General features: G+C 49.8%; 1 protein-coding gene across 2 annotated transcripts in view; it reads right to left on the bottom strand.

Annotated features, from left to right (window-relative positions):
* KMT2B (lysine methyltransferase 2B) overlaps window positions 1-22921 on the bottom strand; it is a 694916-nt gene that overhangs the window by 329625 nt on the left and 342370 nt on the right. For both annotated transcript variants that reach the window (XM_085615911.1, XM_085615910.1), the window contains exons 19-21: window positions 8805-8926; window positions 8196-8311; window positions 7976-8113 (exon numbers count right to left, since the gene is read on the bottom strand). In XM_085615911.1, the coding sequence (XP_085472037.1) occupies window positions 7976-8113; window positions 8196-8311; window positions 8805-8926 (376 nt within the window). The remainder of the gene's footprint in view (window positions 1-7975; window positions 8114-8195; window positions 8312-8804; window positions 8927-22921) is intronic.

The following is a 22921-nucleotide window of genomic DNA, read 5'->3' as shown; positions in this document are numbered from 1 at the left end:
GCCGGGGCTCCCTTCGTGGACCTTGACTCAGTTTTTCTCGAGTCACCCTCGTGTTTTCGAGGTGTTTTTTGATTTGCGCTCGACGATTCTCTTACCTCGTCTTCTTTCTTCTTGTCGGTCTCTACGACCGTGAAGTTTTCGGCTGCCTCGGCGACGTTGTCCTCGTCGTCCGTGTCGAGGCCCAGTGCGTAGAGTGTCGGGGGTTTTCCTTGGCCCTCCATGTTGGCGTTGGCTCTCCTCTGCCTCTCTCTCACCCTGAGTGTCTTCGGCGCGAAGACTGAGCAGGCGTTGCAGTCGATACTCTGATGATCCACCGGTAGGCAGAGGTTGCAGACCGGATGCAGGTCTTTCTGCGCGAACTTGTGGTGGCAGTTTGGGCAGAACTTGAATGGCGTCTTGTCCATTTCGCTCAGGGTCTCTGAGCGTGCATTCTCCAAGGTTGTCGAAGAAAAAGGCTCGCTGGTCTTCTTTCTTCGCGTTCCTGTCGAAATCTGTTCTTTCCTGATGTCTTCTCTTGATTCTATCGATGAAACTCGCTTTTCTTCCTTCTTCCTCCGAGTGAACTTCTGGAGCTTCCCGATGACGATCCAGACCCAACGGCGGAAAAAAGAATCTGAAGATGGCGCCCCAAAGGTGGGACTTCCGCAGGAAGCACGACGACGTCACGGGAGGTGCACCAAATGGTGGACGTCGACGCCCACCTGGGCTACAAAAAAAAAAAAAAAAACAAAGAAAAGACTACGAATCCGGACCCAACCACAAGATCGCGGAATAATGCACAGCATAGTGAATCCAGAAAGATTCACGCTGCAAAACAGTTGTTTTGTCTTTCTGAAAGGTTGTGTTCTCTGGATATAGTAAAGTAAGGCCCTTTTAACATCCAGTGTGTGTATAGCCCTTTCTGCAACAGTTTGAGGTTGCGAGAAAAAAAACGGTAAACGGTAATTCTACCGATTGGTGTAGATGAAAGGGTGAAATGACTTTGGGTAGGAATTTTGGGTTGGTACGGAGGACAACCTTGTTCGGGTGCATTTGGAGAAAAGGTTCTTGTATAGTAAGTGCTTGTATCTCACTGACCCTTCTAAGGGAAGTGATGGCTACAAGGAAAGCTGTTTTCCATGTGAGAAATTGCAGTTCGCATTTATGCAAAGGTTCGAATGGCGGTCCCATTAGCCTTGTGAGAACTATATTTCAGTTCCACACAGGTGAGGGTGGCACTCTGGGGGGAATTATTCGTTTGAGGCCTTCCATGAAGGTTTTAATGGCAGGCACTCTGAAAAGTGATAGGTGCTGTCTGTTTTGTAGGTAAGCGGCAATTGCTGCGAGGTGTAGCCGAATGGATGTATATGCTAGGTTACATCTTTGTAGATGGAGTAAGTATCATATGATGTGCTGTATGGATGCATCTAGAGGGTTGATTGTGTTGTTATGGCAATAAACAACAAATCTTTTCCACTTGGCAGCATAGCAGGCTCTAGTGGTAGGGCGTCTAGCTTCTCTGATGACGTTCATACCACCAGGGGGAAGGTTAAGGTATCCGAATTCTAGGATCTCAGGAGCCAGATCGCAAGGTTGAGCTGAGCTGGGTCCGGGTGTCTGATCTCTCCATGGTTCTGGGTTAGGAGGCATGGTGAGAGGTGTAACTTTTGGTGTGGTACAACCGAGAGTTCCAGCAGCGTGGTGTACCACGGCTGTCTGGCCCATGTTGGAGCTACTAGAATCAGTGTGAGGGAGTGCTGTTGTAGCTTTCGCACCACTAATGGAATTAGTGGGAGAGGTGGAAAGGCGTACGCAAATTTGCCTGACCAGTTCATCCATATCGCATTGCCTTTGGACAATGGGTGTGGGTATCTGGCGGCGAAGCTTGGGCATTTTTTGTTTTCGTGGGTGGCGAATAGGTCTATCTGTGGATGCCCCCACATCTGAAAGAACGGGTGAAGAACCTGCGGGTGAAGTTCCCACTCGTGGATCTGCTGCGTCTGTCTGCTGAGCAGATCTGCCATGGTGTTTTGGACTCCTGGGACATGTTGGGCTAGGAGAAAGATTTTGTGTTGAATTGCCCATTTCCATATGCTCTGTGCTAGTTGAGAGAGCTGTGGAGAGTGTGTGCCGCCTTGTTTTTGAATGTAGTACATGGCCGTCATGTTGTCTGTGCGAATAAGGACTACCTTGCCTAAAATTTGTGTCTGAAAGGATTTTAGGGCTAGAAAGATTGCCAGTAACTCCAGATGGTTGATATGGAGTAACTTTTGTTGCGGCGTCCAAGTGCCTACACCGTGAGGTGTAGTAGATGAGCTCCCCAGCCAGAGAGCGATGCGTCTGTTAGGATTATTTGTGGAACCGGGTCCAGGAACGGTCGACCTCTGGAAAGATTTGTGGTGTTCCACCACTGCAGAGAGTGATGGGTGCGACCGTCTACCAACACCAGATCTGTCAGTTGCCCCTGGGCCTGGTTCCATTGGCGCGCTAAGCACTCTTGGAGTGGACGCATCTGGAGTCTTGCGTGGGGTACTATGAAAAAGCAAGAGGCCATCATCCCTATCAGTTACATAAACACTCTTGCTAGGAGAGTGTTGAGGTATGAATCTTTGATGCAAAGCCTGAATGCTTGCAATCCTGGCAGGATTGGGGAAGGCTATGGCTTTTGAGGTGTCTATGGTGGAACCGAGGTATTGCTTTGTGTGGGATGGTATTAGCTGGGACATTTGGTGGTTCACCGTGAAGCCTAGCTGGTGAAGTAGTTGGATGGTAGTGACGGTGTGATGTACACATTGGTTGTAGGACGAGGCTTTTATTAGCCAGTCGTCCAAATATGGGAAGACGTGAATGTGCTGTCTTCTGAGGTGTGCCGCCACTAGCGCTAGGCACTTGGTGAATACCCTTGGTGCTGTTGTGACCCCAAATGGGAGCACTTTGAACTGGTAGTGTTGCCCCTCCACTACAAATTTGAGGTACTTTCTGTGAGCATGGTGTACCGGAATGTGAAAGTATGCATCTTTCAAGTCCAGTGTGGTGAGAAAGTCGTTTTGGGAGAGGAGCGGAAGTACCTGCTGAAGTGTTACCATGTGAAAATGGTCTGAATGTATGTATGTGTTTAGAGGCCGGAGATCTAAGATGGGTCGTAGAGTCTGGTCTCTTTTTGGTATCAGAAAATATAGGGAGTAGACCCCTAAATTTTGCTGATTGGCAGGGACTTGTTCTATCGCCTGTTTTTGTAGGAGGGAGATTATTTCCTCTTTTAGTAACGTGGAATGTTCTTGTGACATTGGGCGTTGCCAGGGTGGAATGTTGGGGGGGAGGGGGGAGATGTCAATTCTAGGCAGTGCCCTGAACGAATAATTTGGGTCACCCATCTGTCTGATGTGATGGTCTCCCAGACGTGAAGGACATTTTGTAACCTGCCCCGACCGGAGTGGGATGATCTGGAGGGAGCAGGGGGAAGTCATTGGGTAGGCGGTGTGGCAGAGCGGGCAGTATTTGTTTTGCCTCTGCCTTTATTGTTATTGCCTCTATAGCCGCCTCTTTGATAACCCCTTGTGAAGGTGGATTGAGCAGGGGATTTGTAGGACGTGGAAGCGCTATCTGAGGAGTAGACGCTGTCCGTGCCCCGAAAGGAAGAGCGGCGAAAGGAGCGCCTAGGAGGGTGTGACTGCAGGGCTCCCATAGATTTCGCCGTATCCGTGTCCTTCTTCATCTTCGAGGGCCTCATCTACCTTTGGGCCGAATAGATGTTCTTGATCAAATGGATGATTTAATATGGAGGACTGTACTTCAGGTTTAAAACCTGAAACTCTCAGCCAAGCATGGCGACGGAGGAGGACGCTAGTGTTAATGGCCCTGGAGGCTGTGTCTGCTGCATCTAATGCACAGCGTATAGAGGTGTTAGTTATGGTCTTACCCTCTTGAATTGATCACACACCCGTTGGATTGCAGAGGAAAGAGCGCGGATGGTCGCAGGCTCGCGAATCTTTTGTGGTGCCTTTATCAAGGATGCATTCGCCTGCATACGAGACACACCAGATATTATGAGTGCAACTGGAAACTTCATGTCCACGCCATACACTCCTTATTTAGAGAGGGGCCACCCACGATACAAATAGTGGATCTACTGTGGGATTGAGAAACACTCTTGAGTACGCCCTGACGAAGTTCAATTCTTTGAACGAAACGCGTTGGCTGAGACGTTCTTCATGTATATGGTTGGAAAACTACAATAAAGACTTTCTATGAACAGAATTTACCACTTGGTGTGATTACAATTGAATACTTGGTGGTGCACTGCTCCAATTATTTTACAATTTTTCTATCTGCTTGGCAGTTTGTATCCATTAACGGCGGATGCAGGAGCATTTTTGATGCACACCTATCAGAATTACATTATTACCTACAGTACATGGGAACACAATAAAGAAGTGCGACACTTGGAGTCCGCCGTTAGCTCTTGTCATTTTAGAATGTTCTTGATCAAATGGATGATTTGATATGGAGGCTTGTACCTCGGGTTTAAAGCCTGAAACTCTCAGCCAAGCATGGCGACGGAGGAGGACGCTAGTGTTAATGGCCCTGGAAGCTGTGTCTGCTGCATCTAAGGCACAGCGTATAGAGGTGTTAGTTACTGTCTTACCCTCTTGAACTAACTCATTGGCCCTATTCTTGTATTTTTCTGGGAGATGGTGCATGATGGTTTCTAGTTCATCATAATGCGCCTTATCGTATCTGGCCAATAGCGCTTGAGTGTTGGCGATACGCCAAATATTGGCTGCCTGTGACGCAGTGCGCTTTCCTGGCACGTCCAGTAGCTTTGACTCCTTGTCAGGTGGTGGTGCTTCGCCTGACGCCTGGGAGTTTGACCTCTTTCGTGCAGTGGAGACCACTAGGGAATCCAGTGGCGCTGGCCCTTTGATGTAGGCAGGATCTGTGGGGGCAGCTTTATACTTCTTCTCTATGCGTGGGTTAATGACCCTAGCCCTGACCGGGTCTTTAAAAACCTCTGGCGCATGTTTTATTACCCCCTTGAGCATAGGTAGTATAGAAGTAGACCTATGTGCGGTATCAAAGGTGTCGAGGAGGAAATCTTCCTCTAGTGGGTCAGTGTGCAGCTTTACCCCGTGATAATGTGCCGCCCTCTGGAGTAGGTGGTGAAAACCTAATGAGTCTTCTGGTGGAGATGGCCTGGATGGATAAAGGTCATCTTGTGGGACATCTGGAATGTCTGGATTATTATAACTGTCCCATGGGTCTGGAGATCCTGTAGGGGTGGGGTCTTGTGGCACATCCCCTGGATCGTAGTATGGGTCCCCCTGATCATCATGGTCTGGAGACAGGTTCGGAGAGCAATGAGGCAGGGGGGGAGAAGGCGGAGGGGGTGGAGGAGGTGGGGAAAGCACTCTGAAAGGGGAGGTAGCACAGTCTTTCCTCTTTGGAGGTGGAGGCGGAGCCGGCTTGTCCAAATGTCTCTTTTTAGTAGAAAGTGCCAAAATGTCCAGTTTTTGGCTCTTTGGTAAGTGTCTTTTGCAAAGGATCTGGTGTAAACAGTTCCTGAGACAATGTTTGTTCGGTCGGCGCCGAAGGTTTCGGGGCCGATGGCTTTTTAGGCTTGTCCGTGCCGTGCTTTTTTGGAACCTCCGATTTTTTGGTCGGCGCCGAGGTAGGCTTCGGCGCAGGAGTGTCGGTGCCGAGGGCCTTATGATGTTTGGTCGGCACCAAGAGGTGGGGTTTTGACACAGAGGCCTTTGGTGCGGAGCTCGGTGTCGAAGTAGAGGCCGGTTTCTTTTTCGGTGCCGAAGTGTGTTTCTCGGCACCGCTGGCAGGCTGGCTCAAGCCCGAGCCGCTGGAAGGCTTACTTGGCTTCTTCACCGGGCCCGAAGGTGGGGTGTGTGAAGCAGTGTCTCTGGTCTTGCCTAGGCCCGGAGGCGAAGGCGTGACCAAAGCCTTTTTGGGTGTCGGCACGGGTGTGGGTAGATTGGTACTCACGACTCTCTGCGCCAGGGTGATATCCTCCACATCCGACTCGCCGGCCTCGGAAGCACCGACTAGGTCCTCTTCGGTACGATGATGTTCCGGATCGTCGATGTCGTCTCCGAAGATGTCGACTGGAATGGACGTCGAGGAGTGTGCCATGTTCCTTCTGGCTCTTCGGTCCCGAATAGTCTTTTTGGATCGGAAAGACTTACAGGCTGGACAGTCTCGAGCCTCGTGTTCCGGGGAGAGGCAAAAGTTGCATACCTCATGAAGATCGGTGTGGGGAAATTTGGACCCACATTGAGGGCACTTTTTGAATGGAGTTCTTTCCATGAGCCGGGACCGGAGCCTGGGTAGGCCGGAAGGCCGCCGTCGACGACTGGAACCGAAGGTTTGTGTCGATGAGAAAGCACGTTGATTGAAGAGATCGTGATCGAAACAATACAGCGATTAGGGTGAGGATTGCGCGTCGATCGTCGAACTGGCAGCTGTTCGGAACCGGAGCGTGAAGATCACATCCGAGCCCAATGGATGGAGCCGAAGCCCATGCGCAATACGATCCAAAGGAGGAGTCACCGACCTCGTGACTGCCAAAGACTTTCCAAGAGGAAAAACAAACTGCAAACATCCGGGCCCAACACCAGATGGCGATCTATGCAAAAGTGTGTAATCTGCAGCTCATATGCCTCGAACATAAAATATCCATAAGAATATTTTTGATACAAAACAATTGATCTGAAGTTCAGTCTTTGAGTGTTTGAATTCATTTGCTGACTGAGTGTGTACAACAAATGCTTAACACTGTCCTCTGATAAAGCCTTACTGCTCGACCACACTACCACAAATAGAGAGTAAAGTGCTATCTAACTTTACCTCTGCCTACCTTTGGGGTTCCACTGGACTCTGTGCACACTATACCTCACTTTGGTATAGTATATACAGAGCCAGCTTCCTACAACGATACCTCTTTTACGTGACTTCCTGCAGTATTTAAAAAGGTACAGCTTGGCTTCGCAATCACCATTTGGTGCATAAAGGCACATGCCTCACACATCTTGGAGACGTTGCCTAACACAAACGCAAGAGACAAAACTCATGCGGAAGTCTCACAGGCATTTGTTTGAGGCAATGTAGAGAACAATGAGAGAGCTAGGGAGGCGTAGGGTGCGTCCGTATCCCCTGTATATATATATATCAGTTTTATCAAAGTTGGACGAACCCAAAGATGTTGGTACGATCACTGTCAGACAGTGCTTGGGAACCCACTAGGTGAATTAAAAGACCCCTCACACACCAACCTAGTTTTCGGAGGGCACACAGGAGAAAGATCTTGGAAAATACTAGTCAACTGACAGGAAAAAGTTAGGAACTAGCTCCACATCTAAGCGCACAATGAAAGGAATTGACTTCTCAGCCTTTGAGTAACACCTTCTGGGGCGTAAAGGAGTTGATGTGGATCTGCACGATTCTCACACAGGAGCTATGCTGAAAAATCCTATAGATTCAGGCACTGGGTGTCATATTTCACACATACCAAGTCACATATCAAATATTTTAGAGACCGCAGATCGCCCATATCAAATATTTTAGAGACCGCAGATCGCCCATATACAGATACCTAGAGCTTTCAAGCCTCAACTTTCAAAGATTTACCGTAGAGGAAGGGAAGCTCAGGTGCTAACATTTAATCTACATGTAGTGAGCAATTAAATGGGTCACATCTAATAGCTAATTTATTACAGACAAATCAGTCGCAATGCTAAGCTCCATGAGAAACTCTTCCTGCCCTCATGAAAGTAAGAGTAGACCGATAAATACACTGTTTGGCAAATGTAACCTCATTCATCAAGCGGGCACTACATTAACCACATAGGGTTCTCAATGAGCTCTACCACACTGTCTAGCAGCAAAGCAGCTGCAAAGGTCGAAATACAGCTCTTTTTTGTAACGAAGAACAGGAAGTACCTCTGCCTTAGTCTCGTAAGCTTAAAAAATCCAAGACAGATGTACTTACCATCTGCCTCCCGCGGGCCACCGCAGTATGCACATTTTTCAGCGAGCCATCATTCTCTTCAAACACCTCAGCTGACCAGATGGCACAGTTGATATGGGTCCACTCATTCTGTCCTATGTATAAGAGGCGTCCAGCATTCTGTAATGAAGCACAAGGTTAGAAAAAAGAAATCCTGCCAGCCCTGGCACCCACACATTGAAATCTTTCCCATCTGAATCACCTTGGGATTGTCGTCTCTGTACTTCAAGCAGAGCGTACACTGTCTGTTATCCAGCACCTCTTCCTCTTTGCAGACTAGAGGTTTTGTGTCACATAAGCTGGAGCTTACTTTGGTGCCTTCGAAGAAAGAACATTTTATTGATCAACACAAAAATGGAAACTGAAAATTGTATTTCTCTACACAACAGTCATGATTTCCAAACACTACTTCGCAGTTATGTTTAAATGGAGGTAAAAACAAATACCAGAAAGTCAATGAAGTTTAGTAAAACATTTATCTGTTTGTTTTTTTAAACTGTGGGTAAGAATATCACACTGGTAAACCACATCAGTTGCACTGGCTTTGAGGGAGGCTGGGGCTATGGGAAAACAGTGCAATACGGGCAGAAATAAAGGGCAGAAGCCATCACAGAGCAGACTATATTAACATGGAGTTGAAGAGTATCCCACTGAGCATAGATGCCCTTACATTATGGCAGAGTATTCACTGAAAGGGGTGCCTCTCGGAGGAGATACAGTTACATAGAGTGGAAGGAAAGAAAGAACACAACAGTAATGTACAGGAGAATACTATTCAGAAAAAATGACACTTAAAGGAGTCTATAATTACCTGGAGATGGGATCTTTGATCCTACGAGACCATTTTCAACTGGATGCAATTCTTCCCTTTCTCGCCATTGAGCATAGATGTGATCGGATGAAGGTGGAAGGACAGCATTGGGCAACATCCCACTGAACAAGGAACCAACAGAGGTTGGTAAAGGTTAAAGAGACAAGCAACAACAGAAAATCAAAATAGAATAGGTTTACCAAAACAAGCACAGAGATTTGTGTTGTGGTGCCACGTAAAAGTTTCTCAGACAAGTGCACAGCTATAGAGATTTCAAACCAAATAAGCAAAAAAAAAAAAAGTAATAGCACTATTAAAGAAATGGAAAGTTACTTTTCTGCAACAATAAATTAGCAGCTTATGAAGTTGCAGATCATGATCACACGCTGCATAGTCTGATTAGTTTTAAGTTTGAAGGTCTTTAAATAGTATGTTACTAACCCTGTACGCATGTGTAGGAAAGCTCCCCTTTTTGCATAGTTAATCCCCACTTGCTTCCTAGCATCTGATGCAACCTGACATGATGTGCCCTGGGTCCCTGCCAACCAGGTTCCCAGGCCTGTGTTCTATCCCAAAGCTGTACCTTATGTAGGAAGCTGGCTCTGTATATACTATACCAAAGTAAGGTAAAGTGTGCACAGAGTCCAGTGGATCCCCAAAGGCTTACAGAGGTAAAACGAAATGGTTACTTACCAGTAGGAGTAGTTTTGCAGCTTGAAGAATTTTCTAGAATCACATGCTGTGCGTGATTCCACCATCTAGTGGTTGGGTCCGGAATGGTCTTAATTTTTTTCCTTGTTTTGGTCGCTATCGATCACCGTTTGGTTTTCATTCTTGTGTGTAATCCTTAAGATGGCTATCTAATAACCGATGAACTTGTGTGTTTCCCACCTGTTTGTATTCCTTATAGGGGAGGCCGGGTGGATTGCATGTGAATCCAGAAAATTCTTCAAGCTGCAAAACCACTCCTACTGGTAAGTAACTGTGAGGAAGTGCCCTCTTTCTTGCATGGTATGCCCCCACTTTTTGCTGAATTGCTGATGTTCTATGACCGAGTGTGCCCTGGACGTCTGCCAATCAGGTGCCCAGGACCTATGTTCCTTACCTAAAAACCTAAAACCCAAATTGGCAAATCCATGCCACATGCCAGCCCCTGGTAAATGGTACCCTAGGTACCCAGGGCCTTGTGACCAGGGAAGGTCTATAAGGGCTGCAGCACTCATTGTGCCACCCTTAGAGGCCCTGTACCCAAACACACACACACTGCCCTTGCAGGATGAGTGTCTGGGTACAAGACAAAACAAAGAGTCTACATGGCACACATCCCTGTGTGCCATGCCCACCACCTACCCTGCCCTACATCAGCCACCCCTCTAGCTGGGTGCCCCCATGCCAGTGGTGTGGGCACAGAAGCAGGAGCCCTGTGCCCCTACAGTACCCAGGTCCATTCCTGGGCCCTGTAAGTGCAGTGCTGCCATTTAAGTGTACATGGTGCTGAGAGCTCGTCAAACACGAACTCCACAGCACCATAATGGCAACACTGAAGACTGAGAAGTTTGGTATCAAACTTCTCAGCACATTAACCCCACACTGATGCCAGTGTGGGATTTAATGTATCACGCACCCCAGAGGGCATCTTAGAGATGCCCCCTGATACCTAACCGACAGTCCACGTCTGGTCTGAGAGGCTGCCACCCAGCAGACATGTTGCTGGACCCCTGGGTAGGAGAGCCCCTGCTCTCCTGGGCCTGCAACAATGCACATCCTGGGCGAGGTGCTAGATCCCCTTCCCCAGGCCGGGCAGGGGGAAGCTTCAAAGGCATGCCGCCTCTGTGAGCTTCCCCAGGCCACTGCAACCCCCCACTCTGGCGGGAAGCTTGGCCGAAAACCCTAAATAAGGACAGGGGATGTGCCAGCCTGCCAACCCCACCCCTAAGGTGGGGGAGGCAACGTGAAGCACATCTCCGGGCTCTCGCCATCTTGAAGCTGGGAAGACCTGAACAATCAGGACTAGGCTACTGCCCCCCTCCCACAGGAGAGAGGCAGGATAGGGGGTGTACCAACCCCAGGACAGGGACCCATTGGTCCCTGCCCTTCACCTACCTGTAAAGCCCCTGAATCTAGTATTTAGGGGCACCCTGAACCTTCCTTCCCCAGATTCCGAAATACAGAGAAGAGCAAGAAGAAAGAAGAGCAAGAAGAAAGAAGAGCAAGAAGAAAGAAGAGCAAGAAGAAAGACTACCTGCCATGTGTGAGAAAGTGGCTCTGTATATACTGTTCCTTAATAGGTACAGGGTGTACAGAGGCCATAGTCCCCCAGGGTTTGACAGAGGTTAAAGTTAGATATAACCTTACTCTCTAAAGTGGTAGCTTTGTCGAGCAGTAAGGCAGTATCAGAGGACAGTGTAAAGCATTTGTTGTACACACTCAGTCAGCAAATGGTCTCACACATTCAAGAACTGAACTGTAGGCCAATGGTTTATTTGTAAAAAATATATGCTTGTTTTATTTTAGAACCAACACTTGGATTTAAAATATACTTACTCAGAATGAGATGTTTCATATAAATACTTTTGCAATATGCAATTGACTTTTGTAAACAGTTACAAGTGGTTGCAATAGGCAACTATTTTAAACACAACAATGCATTGAGCCCAATGGTAAATTCAAGTTATTTGCCACAGATTACTTTTAGGATTACTTTTGGAATTCCAGGACTGGATCCTAGATTCAGTCCTGGGTCAGAATCAAGTGATGAAAGTCAACTTAATTACTGTAATGATTTTTAAACGATATTTAGCTATTTTAAAAGTTGACACTTACAAAATATTTCAAAGAAAACAGTCAATGGTTCCCTCTGGAAGAAAATTCAAGTTGCAGGTACAGTATGTTCTCGTTACTTTTGTAATCCAGTACTGGGTGCCTAGACCCAGTACTGGGACCTTTATCCAAAACAGGTAAGTAATTACGTTTTTAGATATTATATGATTTTTAAAGAATATTTAGGTGTCTTCCTCTTTTTAGCAGCTGCAGGGCAGGTCTTCTTTCTTCTTGCTCTTCTTTGTAGTTTTGAATCTGGAATCATGAGAAGGAAAGTTCAGGGTGCCCCTAAATACTAGATTTAGGGGCGTTACAGGTAGGTGAAGGGCAGGGACCAATGGGTCCCTGTCCTGGGGTGGGTACACCCCCTATCCTGCCTCTCACCTGTGGGAGGGGGGCAGGAGCCTAGTCCTGATAGGGTAGGGCCCCCCCATCTTCAAGATGGCGAGAGCCCGGAGATGTGCTTCACCTCGCCTCCCCCACCTGAGGGGTGGGGTTGGCAGGCTGGCACATCCCCTGTCCTTATTTGGGGTTTCCGGCCAAAGCTTCCCGCCAGAGTGGGGGGTTGCAGTGGCCTGGGGAAGCTCACAGAGGCGGCATGCCTTTGAAGCTAACCCCATGCCCATCCTGGGGGAGGAGATTTAGCACCTCGCCCAGGATGTGCATTGTTGCAGGCCCAGGAGAGCAGGGGCTCGCCTACCCAGGGGTCCAGCAACATGTCTGCTGGGTGGCAGCCTAGGCAGCCTCAGAGCAGACGTGGATTGTAGGTTAGGTTTAAGGGGGCACCTCTAAGATGCCCTCTGGGATGCTGGGTACATTAAATCCCACACTGGCATCAGTGTGGGTTTAATGTGCTGAGAAGTTTGATACCAAACTTCTCAGTCTTTAGTGTTGCCATTATGGTGCTGTGGAGTTCGTGTTTGACAAGCTCTCAGCACCATGCACTCTTAAATGGCAGCACTGCCCTTACAGTGCTCAGGAATGAACCTGGGCACTGTAGGGGCACAAGGCTCCTGCTCCTGTGCCCACACCATTGGCATAAGGCACCCGGCTAGATGGGTGGCTGATGTATGCCATGGCAGTGTATGTGATGGGCATGGCACACAGGGATGTGTGTCATGTCGACTTTGTTTTTGTCTTGCACCCAAACACTCAGCCTGCAAAGGCAGTGTGTGTATGTGTAAGGGTACAGGGCCTCTAAGGGTGGAACAAGGAGTGCTGCATCCCTTAGAGGCCTTCCCTGGTCCCAAGGCCCTGGGTACCTAGGGTACCATTTACCAGGGGCTGACATGTGGACAGGGTTTGCCGGTTTGGTTTGTTTTAGGGAAGGAACATAGGCCCTGGGCACCTGATTGGCAGGAGTCCAGGGCACACTCAGTCAAAGTACATTCAGCAAAAAGTGGGGGCATACAATGCAAGAAAGATGGCACTTTCTCACACCCTACAGCTGCTAAGAAGAGGAGGACACCAACTGCCTTGGCCCCAGCCCTACCGGCCTGTCGACCCTCAAACCTGCTCCTGCTCCAACCCGGCATCTCTTGTGGCCAGCAACCTCACAAACCCAGGAGGACCTGGCTACCTTTTGGCTCTAAGCCCCTGGGACTCCAATGAGTAGAGGCTCTACTCAAAACCTACCTCTAATCCCTGGCAGCAGCCCGGAACCGCGAACCCAGCACACTCTGCACCAGCCAATCCTGGCCAGTGCCGGAGTGAACAAAGACCACGAGGACGACCCCACGGCGACTGTGACCCTGAGTCCGGCACCCAAGGACCTCCCTCGACACTCCTGAAGAAGCCTGCAGCCTCAGAACAAGGTGCCCCCCCTACCGCGATCAACAGAGGGTAAGATTTCCTGACACCAAAAGGCACCCCTGCACGCAGCGCCCCGCGGCCCCCTGTGCCCAATGCCGGGGTACCTACCTATCCTCCAACTACCCCACTTACCTCTCGAAGTGGTGGTGGCACCTGAAGAATCCTCGTCCCCGAGCTTGCAGTCTTTTTCTAAACCGGAGATTTCCCATTGAAATCAATTGAGCGCCCGAAGGCTCAAAAGCACCCTGCACCCATCCGCCCCGAGTGGCCCTGGCAGTGCAACCTCTACCTACTTCCCCACTTGCCCTGAGTAAGTGGGTAGGAGCCCAGCTCCCACAGCCGCGTGGCTTGCCAGTCAGCAGCCACCAACCAAGGCCCCCCTATCCCTCATAGGATAACATTGGGCATAACTCTCTCTGCACCCGGCCGCCCTAGAGTCGCTGAGGGTGAACCAACTGTACCTACCTGACTCTGGGGGACCCCTGAGTCTATGCCCAGAACCTCAACTCTGACAGTCGAGTACATACCCTTAAACCGATATCTCTATTTTCCTCGTAGGGTAACATTGACTGGCTTTTTCCTGAAATTTCTTCTAAGTGTGGACTTTTCAAATCTTCAAATATTCACCAAAAATCAGCCGAGTGACAAAAACGAATTTACTCACCTGCTCTTAGGTGAGCTCCCAGTGCTGGATCTTGGTGCCCAGCACTGACTCTGAAAAGTACCCACAACTATACTTACCTTTAACTCATTTTTCTTCCATAGGAAACCATTGACTGTTTTTCTGTGAAATTTCTTCTAAGTGTTGATTTCTGCAATTTCTAAATATTCGTCAAAAATCGTATAACATCTGAAAACGTAATTACTTACCTGTTTTGGATAAAGGTCCCAGTACTGAGTCTAGGCACCCAGTACTGGATTACAAAAGTAACAATAACCTACTGTACCTGTAACATACATTTTCTTCCATAGGGAATCATTGATTGTTTGCTCTGAAATATTTTCTAAGTGCTAACTTTTGAAATAGCTAAATATTAGTTAAAAACCATTGGCCTAGAGTTCAGTTATTGTGTGTGGAACTATTTGCTGACTGAGTGTGTACAACAAATCCAACTTTAACCTCTGTTAAACCCTTGGGGTCTGTGGACTCTGTACACCCTGTACCTATTAAGGAACAGTATATACAGAGCCACTTTCTCACACAAGGAAATCGCCTTGTTGAAGCAGCGGGAGCACTTGTTGAAGAGTGATCATATGGAAATGATCTGAGTGTATATACAGATTTAGAGGTCTGAGGTCAAGTATTGGTCTCAGAGTCCCATCCTTTTTGGGCATTAGGAAGTACTGTGAGTAGACCCCTGTTCCTTGATGCTCTAAGGGAACTGGTTCTATTGCGTGCTTTTGAAGAAGTGAGAGAACCTCTTGTTTGAGGAGCATAAGATGGTCTGCAGACATTGGACGCTGTTTGGGTGGTATGTGTGGTGGGATAGTGTTAAGTTCCAGGCAGTAACCATACTGGATAATTTGTCTTACCCACCTGTCTGTTGTGATGGAATTCCAGACAGGTAGGAACTGTGTTAATCTGCCCCCGACCGGAGTGGAATGGTCTGGGGGAGCGGAGGAAAGTCACTGTTTTGTGGCGGGGGAGGTGCGAGTTTTATTTCCTCAACCTCTTCCTTTATTGTTGTTTCCTCTGTATCCGCCTCTAAAATATCCTCTACTGGGGGATATTTGTGTAGTGGTTTTAAATGAAGATTAGGTGTCTGCGCCCATGTTTTTGGAGGCTCCTCTATAGAAGGAGCCACGAAAGGAGCCACGTGTTTTTGGAGACTAACGCTCCCATGGACTTAGCAGTCTTGGTGTCCTTTTTTTCATTTTTTCAAGTGCAGTGTCCACAGCCGGGCCAAAAAGCTGTTCTTGGTTGAACGGCTGACTGAGCATGGTAGCCTGGACCTTCTGCTTAAAGCCTGAAATGCAAAGCCAGGCATTTCGTCTAAGGAGCACACTGGTGTTGATTGATCTAGAGGCAGTGTCTGCTGCGTCAAGTGCACATTTAATTGACGCATTTGAAATTAGCTTGCCCTCTTGGATAAGGTCATTTGCCTGGGTTTTAAACTGGTCAGGCAGATGCTGCAATAGGTTTTCCAGCTGGTCATAATGTACCCTGTCATATCGTGCCAGCAGTGCTTGTGTGTTGGCAATATGCCAGTGATTGGCTGGCTGTGCCGCTACCCTTTTGCCAATAGCTTCTAGCAGTTTGGATTCCTTATCAGGGGGTGGCGCATCCCCGGAGATCTGGGAGTTGGCGCGCTTTCTAGCATTGGAAACAACTAGAGAATCCAAAGGCAACTGTACTTTGATGTAAATAGGATCTTCAGGGGCAGGCCTATTTTTTAATCTATTCTAGGGTTAAGAATCCTGGCACGTACAGGATCTTTAAATACTTCTGGGGCATGCTTAATGACTCCTTTGAACATTGGTAAGATTTGCATTGACTTTTGGGATTGTTCAAATGTATCTAAGAGGAAGTCTTCCTCTGGTGCACCTGAGTGCATTGTGACACCATGATAAAGTTCAGCCCTATTTAATAACTGTCCTAACCCAAGGTGATCATCTGGGGGAGATGGTTGTGAGGGATATGGCTACAGGTCTGGTAGATCTGTTGGGACTGGATATGCCCAATCATCTAGTGGGGAGGTATCTGGATCCGTGAACGGGTCATTCGGATCATTCCCCCCCCCCCCCCCCCAGGTCATCATCATCTTGGAGGTGATGTATGTGGTGAAGAAGTTAGAGGTAAGTGTGGTGTAGGCAGAGGAGGTGGGTTAAAAGGCAGTATAGGAGAAGGAGGAATAGGAGATGTGATAGAGTCCTTTTGTGCAGAAACTGGAGCAGGTGGTGTGTCCAGTTTCCTCTTTTTACATGTCACAGCCGTAACATGTCCTGTTTTTGGGTTTATATAAATCTTTTTCTGCCTTGGATCGATAGGATCTGGGTGAAAAAGTTCTTGTTCGGTGTCTCGGTGCCGATTTTTTTCGGTTCTGGGCAAGGCTGCGGTTGATCCTTATGGTCTTTGGCCTTAGGAGGCATATTAAAGTCCTTAGGCTTCTGTTTCGGTGCAGAAGATATTGGTTTCGGAGCCGGATCTATAGGCTTGGAAACGTTCGAAGCCGCTTATCGACGGGCCTCTGGGTTTTCGGGGCCGTTGTGGAGGTGGAAGGCGTCGGAGCCGATTTCGGAGCAGAGTGTACCTTTTGTACCCAGGGCACTGTGACCAGAGAAGGCCTCTTAGGGCTGCAGCACTCATTGTGCCACCCTTAGAGGTCCTATACCCTGGCACTCACATACTGCCTTTGCAGGCTGCATGTCTTGGTGCAGAACAAAGGAAAGAGTCGACATGGCACACATCCCTGTGTACCATGCCTCCAACCCACTGCCCTGGCATACATCAGTCACCCCTCTAGCTGGGTGCCCTATGCCAGTGGTGAGGTTACAGGCGCATGAGCCTTGTACCCCTAAAGTGCCCAAGTCCATTCCTGGGCACTAAGTGCAGTACTGTCATTAAGAGTATATGGTGCAGGGAGTTTGTCATTACGAACTCCACAACACCATAATAGTTAAACTGAAGACTGGGAGGTTTGGTATCAAACTTCTCAGCCCATTAAACCCACACTGATGCCAGTGTGGGATTTAATGAAAAATGCACACAGAGGGCATCTCAGAGATGCCCACTGAAAAACAACCAGCCTCTGGTGGGTTCCCTGACTGGTACACATCAGTCTGCCACCACAAGACATGTTTCTGGACCCCTAGGGTGAGAGTCTACGACCCCTGAGCCCAGAAAGAAAGCCATTCCCAGGAGGAGGTGTTCACACCTCTGCCAGGCGAGGAAGAGCCATCTGTGGCAGGGGAGCTTCAAAGGCCTAGCAGCCTTTGTAATGCGACCCCCAGCCTCTCCTGCTATCAGGAGCAGGCCTCCTTTCGGTCTCCCCTCCCTTTCGGCTGGAAGACGGGCGTGAAAAACTAGCCAGCCAGGAGGTGTGCCCACCTCTGCCAACTCCACCCCTCAGGTGGGGAAGGCAAGGTGAAGCCCACTCTCTAGTGCTCGCCATCTTGCAAATGGCCGGAACTCCCCAATCGGAACTAAAGTTTGTGCTCACTACCCCACGTGGGGTGAGCACACCAAGGGTGTAGTTACCATAAGGTCAGCAGCCCATTGGCTACTGACCTCAAGACCCCTAAAACACCCACTAAATACAGTATTTAGGGGGCAGCCCTTAACCAAGAAGGCAGATCCAGCCTACCTACAAGAAGAAAAGAAGGACGAAGAGACGTGCAGAGCTAACAGGACGACACCCACTGACTTGGCCCTAGCCCTACTGGCCTGTCTCCCCTCGAACCTGCTCCTGTGAAATCCCGGCGTGCCCAGCATCCAGCAACCTCACAAACCCAGGAGGACCTGCCTGCCTTCAATTCCCAGGCTGTTTCTCCCGTGAACACTGGACGTTTTTTTTTTTTTCTTTTTCCGTTTTCCAAAAACCTTTATTATTCCAATAAATTGTACACTGCTATTCAGCCAACAACCCGGAGGCAGGCAGCTTGGTAATGTAGCGGTATACCGCCTTAGCGAGACCTGGCCGTACATTCGAGCAGCATACCAATAATAGTACATGAGTCAATAGTCAACAACATCAACATTAAGCGAGATCGTCCGGAAAGTGAACACTGTCGATGATAAAGGACACGACTGTCACCACTCTGGACCGTGTGTTGCCATGTCTGTGCAGACATTAGAAGAATCATCCATGCGAGGCGCACTGCAGCCTCAAGAACGATGACACCATGCTTCTCACATGCGCGCTCCTCTCCGCAACCCCATCTCAGTAGCCCCAACGCACCAGACTCACAATCCACCCTCTCAGCCATCGTCCACCACCTCCGCTCCCGCCAACCAATCCACCAACGGCTGCCATATGTCTACAGGTTTTGAACCCTGCGGCATCTGGTCCCAGTAGGAGGTGAGTTGTTCCTTACAGTACACTGCTGATCCTACCCAGGCCGATGCTTTCGGCGGTGCCTTTTTCTTCCAGTGCATCGCTATTTGGCGCTTGGCAAGTAACAGTAAAAGGGCAACAAGCTTGCGCGACCCAACCGGCACCTTCATCACAAACCCCAGGAGGGCCACGAGCGGGTCGGGCACCATAGCCGCTCCCACGATCTTACCAATAGTATAGAAGACCGTATCCCAGTACCTCCGCACTGGTACACACTCCCAAACGAGGTGATAGAACGTAGCCTCCCCCTCGCCACATCTCCAACAGTTCGTATCGGCCCGCAACCCCATCTTAAACAGCTGTATGGGTGTGCGGTAAGTCCTATGCAGGTAGTTGAAATGTATTAGCCGCAGTCTGTAATTAGGCGAGAAGTTTTCGAGTTGGGTGCGACAAAACTCCCACTGTTTCTCTGTGATACTTATGCCCGCTTCGCCCTCCCACAGTGATCTGGAATCCACGTGCGCCACAGGCGTTGCGTTTTGAGTAGTCCTATAAATGCGTGTAATCAGTTTGCGCGCGGAGTTCGAAAGTATGTCTTCCAAAGCCGCCAACGTCGGCGGAGCGCTTGGGAACATAGTGTACCTGTGTTTACAAGCCGACCGCAGTTGGTAATACAGAAGTAGCTCCGATGCCGTCGGTTCAGGCGCTGCTACCATAGCCTGCACCGTCAGGAAAGTGTCGTCCGGATACAAGTCTCCTGCCACTCTCAGGCCACAGGCCTGCGCCCGGCGTGCCACCGCCGCATCCGTCAGTGGACCCAGCAGCGGGTTAGCCGCAAGCGGCATACTCGGTGCATATAGGTCCGCTATGCCCGCACGCTTAGCAATGTTCGTCCAAGCCCAGCGCACCACTTCAACGGTGTCAACGTCTTCTTGGGGGCGTTTGTAACTCTGGTACACCGCTGTCCGAAGTGGGCAGGGAGCCGCCACGTCCATCTCTATTGCCACGTGGGGCTGGTAAGGGATTGGGTGATGCCAATAATGTAAGTATTGAGCCTGCGCACTGTACACATAGTTCAAAATCCGGGGCCGCAAGGCCACCCTGTCGGAAGGGAAGTGTGAGAAGGCTCCAGGCGACTCTGGGCTGCTTACCTGCCCAAACCAATTCTATCACGGCTGAGCGAAGGCGGCGAAAGAAGGCCTTTGTTAGTGGCACGGGGATATTCGCGAACAAGTAGAGAAACTTAGGCACTACCACCATTTTCGCAATTGCTATGCGGCCCGTCAAGGACAGCGGCAACTTCTTCCATCTCTGAACTTTGCTCTCCAACCACTCCATAGCCACACCAAGGTTGGCAAGCACTATATCCTGAACCAATCGGCTCAGCTGTATGCCCAAATATTTGACCTCGTCCGCCACCCAGTCAATCGGAAATTCCGTGTGGCACTTGTTCGTACCATCGGTCAGTGGAAACATTGCCGATTTTGACCAGTTAATGTCAATGCCGGTGAGGCCGCTGTAACGTGTCACCTCTCTCATCAGCGGGTCAAAATTCTCCGACGGGTTCAGCATATATATGGTGATGTTGTCGGCGTACATAGATACGAGTAGGCCACGCGACGTGAATCCGATGCTGCGGTGAGTATGGTGTTGCCGCAAGCGAGCCGCCAGCGGCTCCGTCGCAATAGAAAACAGCAACAGCGACATCGGGCAACCCCGTTGGGTTCCCCTGGTTATGGAGATCGGGGTGGACAGCTGCCCATTCACCCGCACCCTGGCCGTCGGATCGTTATAAAGTATGCCAATACGCCTGGAAAAGGATGGGCTGAATCCCATGCGAGTAAACAATGTTCGTAGGAATTTCCACTCCAGGGAGTCGAATGCCTTAGTGGCATCCAACAGCGCAGCTGCGGCCTGCAGCTTGGGATCCAGATAATGCAGGAGCCCGAATAGTACTCCAGTTATGGGAAGTTGATCTCCCCATCACAAAGCCCAACTGATCAGACAGCGCAATCTGTGGCAACATATATTTCAAGCGGTCTGCAAGCAACTTCGCGTATATTTTTGCATCAAGGTTAATTAGTGAAAGTGGACGATATGAGTCGGGACGTACCGGGTCCCTGCCCGGTTTAAGCAGCGTAATGATTGGAGCCTCGCGCAAGGACTGAGGGAGGATTCCCTTTTCTACCGCCTCCTCAAAGACCCCGTGCAGTCTCGGGACCAGGATGTCGGCGTATTCTTTATAGAAGGCCGCTGTCAGCCCGTCGGGGCCAGGTGCCTTACTGAGTGGCAAAGCAGCTATTACCGCCCGTATGTCATCTTGCGTGAACGGTAGGTCCATATATTGTCTAGCCCTATCACTGAACCACGCTAGGGCAATAGTGTCCAGATAGTCGCTGAGCACCGTGTCCTCCGGTGTCACCCTGGAGGTGTATAAGTCCCTGTAATATTCTGTCAGGGTTGCCAGTATGGCCGGGGGCTCTCGCACCACGCCACCCCCTGTAATTCCAGGACGTGGTCCGACCCTCGCGGCGCGCGCAGCAGGTTCGCTAGCGTACGTCCGGCCCGATCACCCTCCCCATACCGTCTGGCCTGGTGATCTTTAGACAAAAATGCAACCTCCCTGTCCGCTTCCTCTTGGTACCTGGTAAGCTTCGACCTGAAATCTGCCCGCAACTGATCCGTCGGGGCATCTGTCAACGCGGTCTCCAGTTGCGCAAGTTCAGTTTCTAATTTACTCAACGTCTCTCATATGGATCTCAGCACTCCCGTCTTCAGTGACATGCAGTGCCCTCTTGTCACCACCTTACAAGCCTCCCATAACGTGCCCGGCGAGTCTACAGTGCCCTCGTTTATTGCAAAGTACTCCTCCAGTTTGTCCCGCAGTTCCTGCTGAAATACCGGGTCGCGCAATGCCCGGGAGGGAAACCTCCAGCTGAACGTATTGGGGCGGTGTGGACAGTGTAAGGAACACCGGGGCATGATCGGACAGAGATCTCGGCAAGTGTGTCACCTCTAATACCGTCGAGTGCAAATCTCTGGATAGCAGCCAGTAGTCCAGCCTGGACCAAGCCGCACTATGGGCCGTTATGCACGTGCCCGCGCGTACCCCGGGGTGCAGCGACCTCCAGGAGTCCACCAGCCCTGCATCCTGCATGATGTAGCCGAGCTCTTCCGACGCCCTGGGGTGGTGCTCCCTAGTCGTGCCCTGTCTATCCATGGTGTCTGATATTACGACATAGTCCCCACCCCACAAAAATCGCTGCCGGGCCACGGGCCTGCACCTTGTGCCATAGATCCCCGTAGAACTCTGGGTTGTCGTCATTCGGGCCATACACATTTACCAGTACCACTCTCATTCCGCAGTGTTCCCACTAGGATAATATATCTGCCTCCCGTATCCCCGATTTCCTCATGTGTCTTCCAGTGAAGTCCCTTCCTGATTAGTATCGCCACCCCTCTGAAGTAGGTAGAATAGGAGGCGTGGATGATCTCTCCCCATCTATAAAGAGGCCAGAGAACCATATGCCAGGTGACTGTCGACAGAGCAGTGAAAATTGTACGATATACGTTGCAGCATCTAATCTCGCTTCTTCTGACCCAACTTTAGAACATAAACAAAACCCAACAGAATCCCCCAAACTCAATTGAACCCCTACCCCACCCGCTCCAACCCCCCAATTAGGTTGTGCAATGTCCCCCCAGGTCCCCTCCCCCACCATGGAAACTGTATCTACAGTCATTGGTCGTAACCGATGAGTGGGAATCATCCCCTGAGGTACGCAGGTTGGCCACCTACTAACCCTGTACTCATGCCAGGGTGATCGAGCGCTGACCCAGTGTGGCCGCTCAAGGACCCCCCCCCCCCTCCCAGTCCCGCAATTCTACACACCTCCCCACAAGCATCCGAAATTAACCCTCCAGGACACCAAACAGTCACTAGACCCCAACCCGGCCCGGACAGGCAATACCCAGCGACATATCAAAAATCAAACGGTGACAGTCATTCAACATCACTTAGCCTGTCTCGCTGGTCCGGTCCGCCTGCGGTAGCTTGAGTCTTTTGGTCCTTCGCCAGTTGTTTGGCATATTGCAGAGCCGCTTTCGCGTCCAAGAAGAAGGATGGTTTTCCGGGACCTTGTACCCGGAGCTTTGCAGGGTATATGAGGGAGTATTTGGTGTCCGTCTGTTGGAAAAGTTTTTTCGCCGGCAGGAATTCCCTCCGAGCGGCCTGTACCTGCATCGTATAGTCGGGATATAGTGCAATGTGGTTGCCTTTATATTGCACGTCGGTCATGTCTCTTGCCATACGCAATATCGTGTCCCGGTCCCTATAGTTTAAGACACGTGCAATGATAGGCCGGGGCGGCGCTCCCGGTTTAGGCCTGGGTCCCAATGATCTATGCACCCGTTCGACAAGGAACATCGATATTAAGCCCGACCCAAACAGTTCTTTCATCATCTGTTCGACATATTTCTCCATATTAGTGA

The sequence above is a fragment of the Triturus cristatus genome, chromosome 7 (genome assembly GCF_964204655.1).
Source record: "Triturus cristatus chromosome 7, aTriCri1.1, whole genome shotgun sequence".
NCBI lineage: Eukaryota > Metazoa > Chordata > Amphibia > Caudata > Salamandridae > Triturus > Triturus cristatus.
This window is presented reverse-complemented; position numbering and strand designations above follow the sequence as displayed.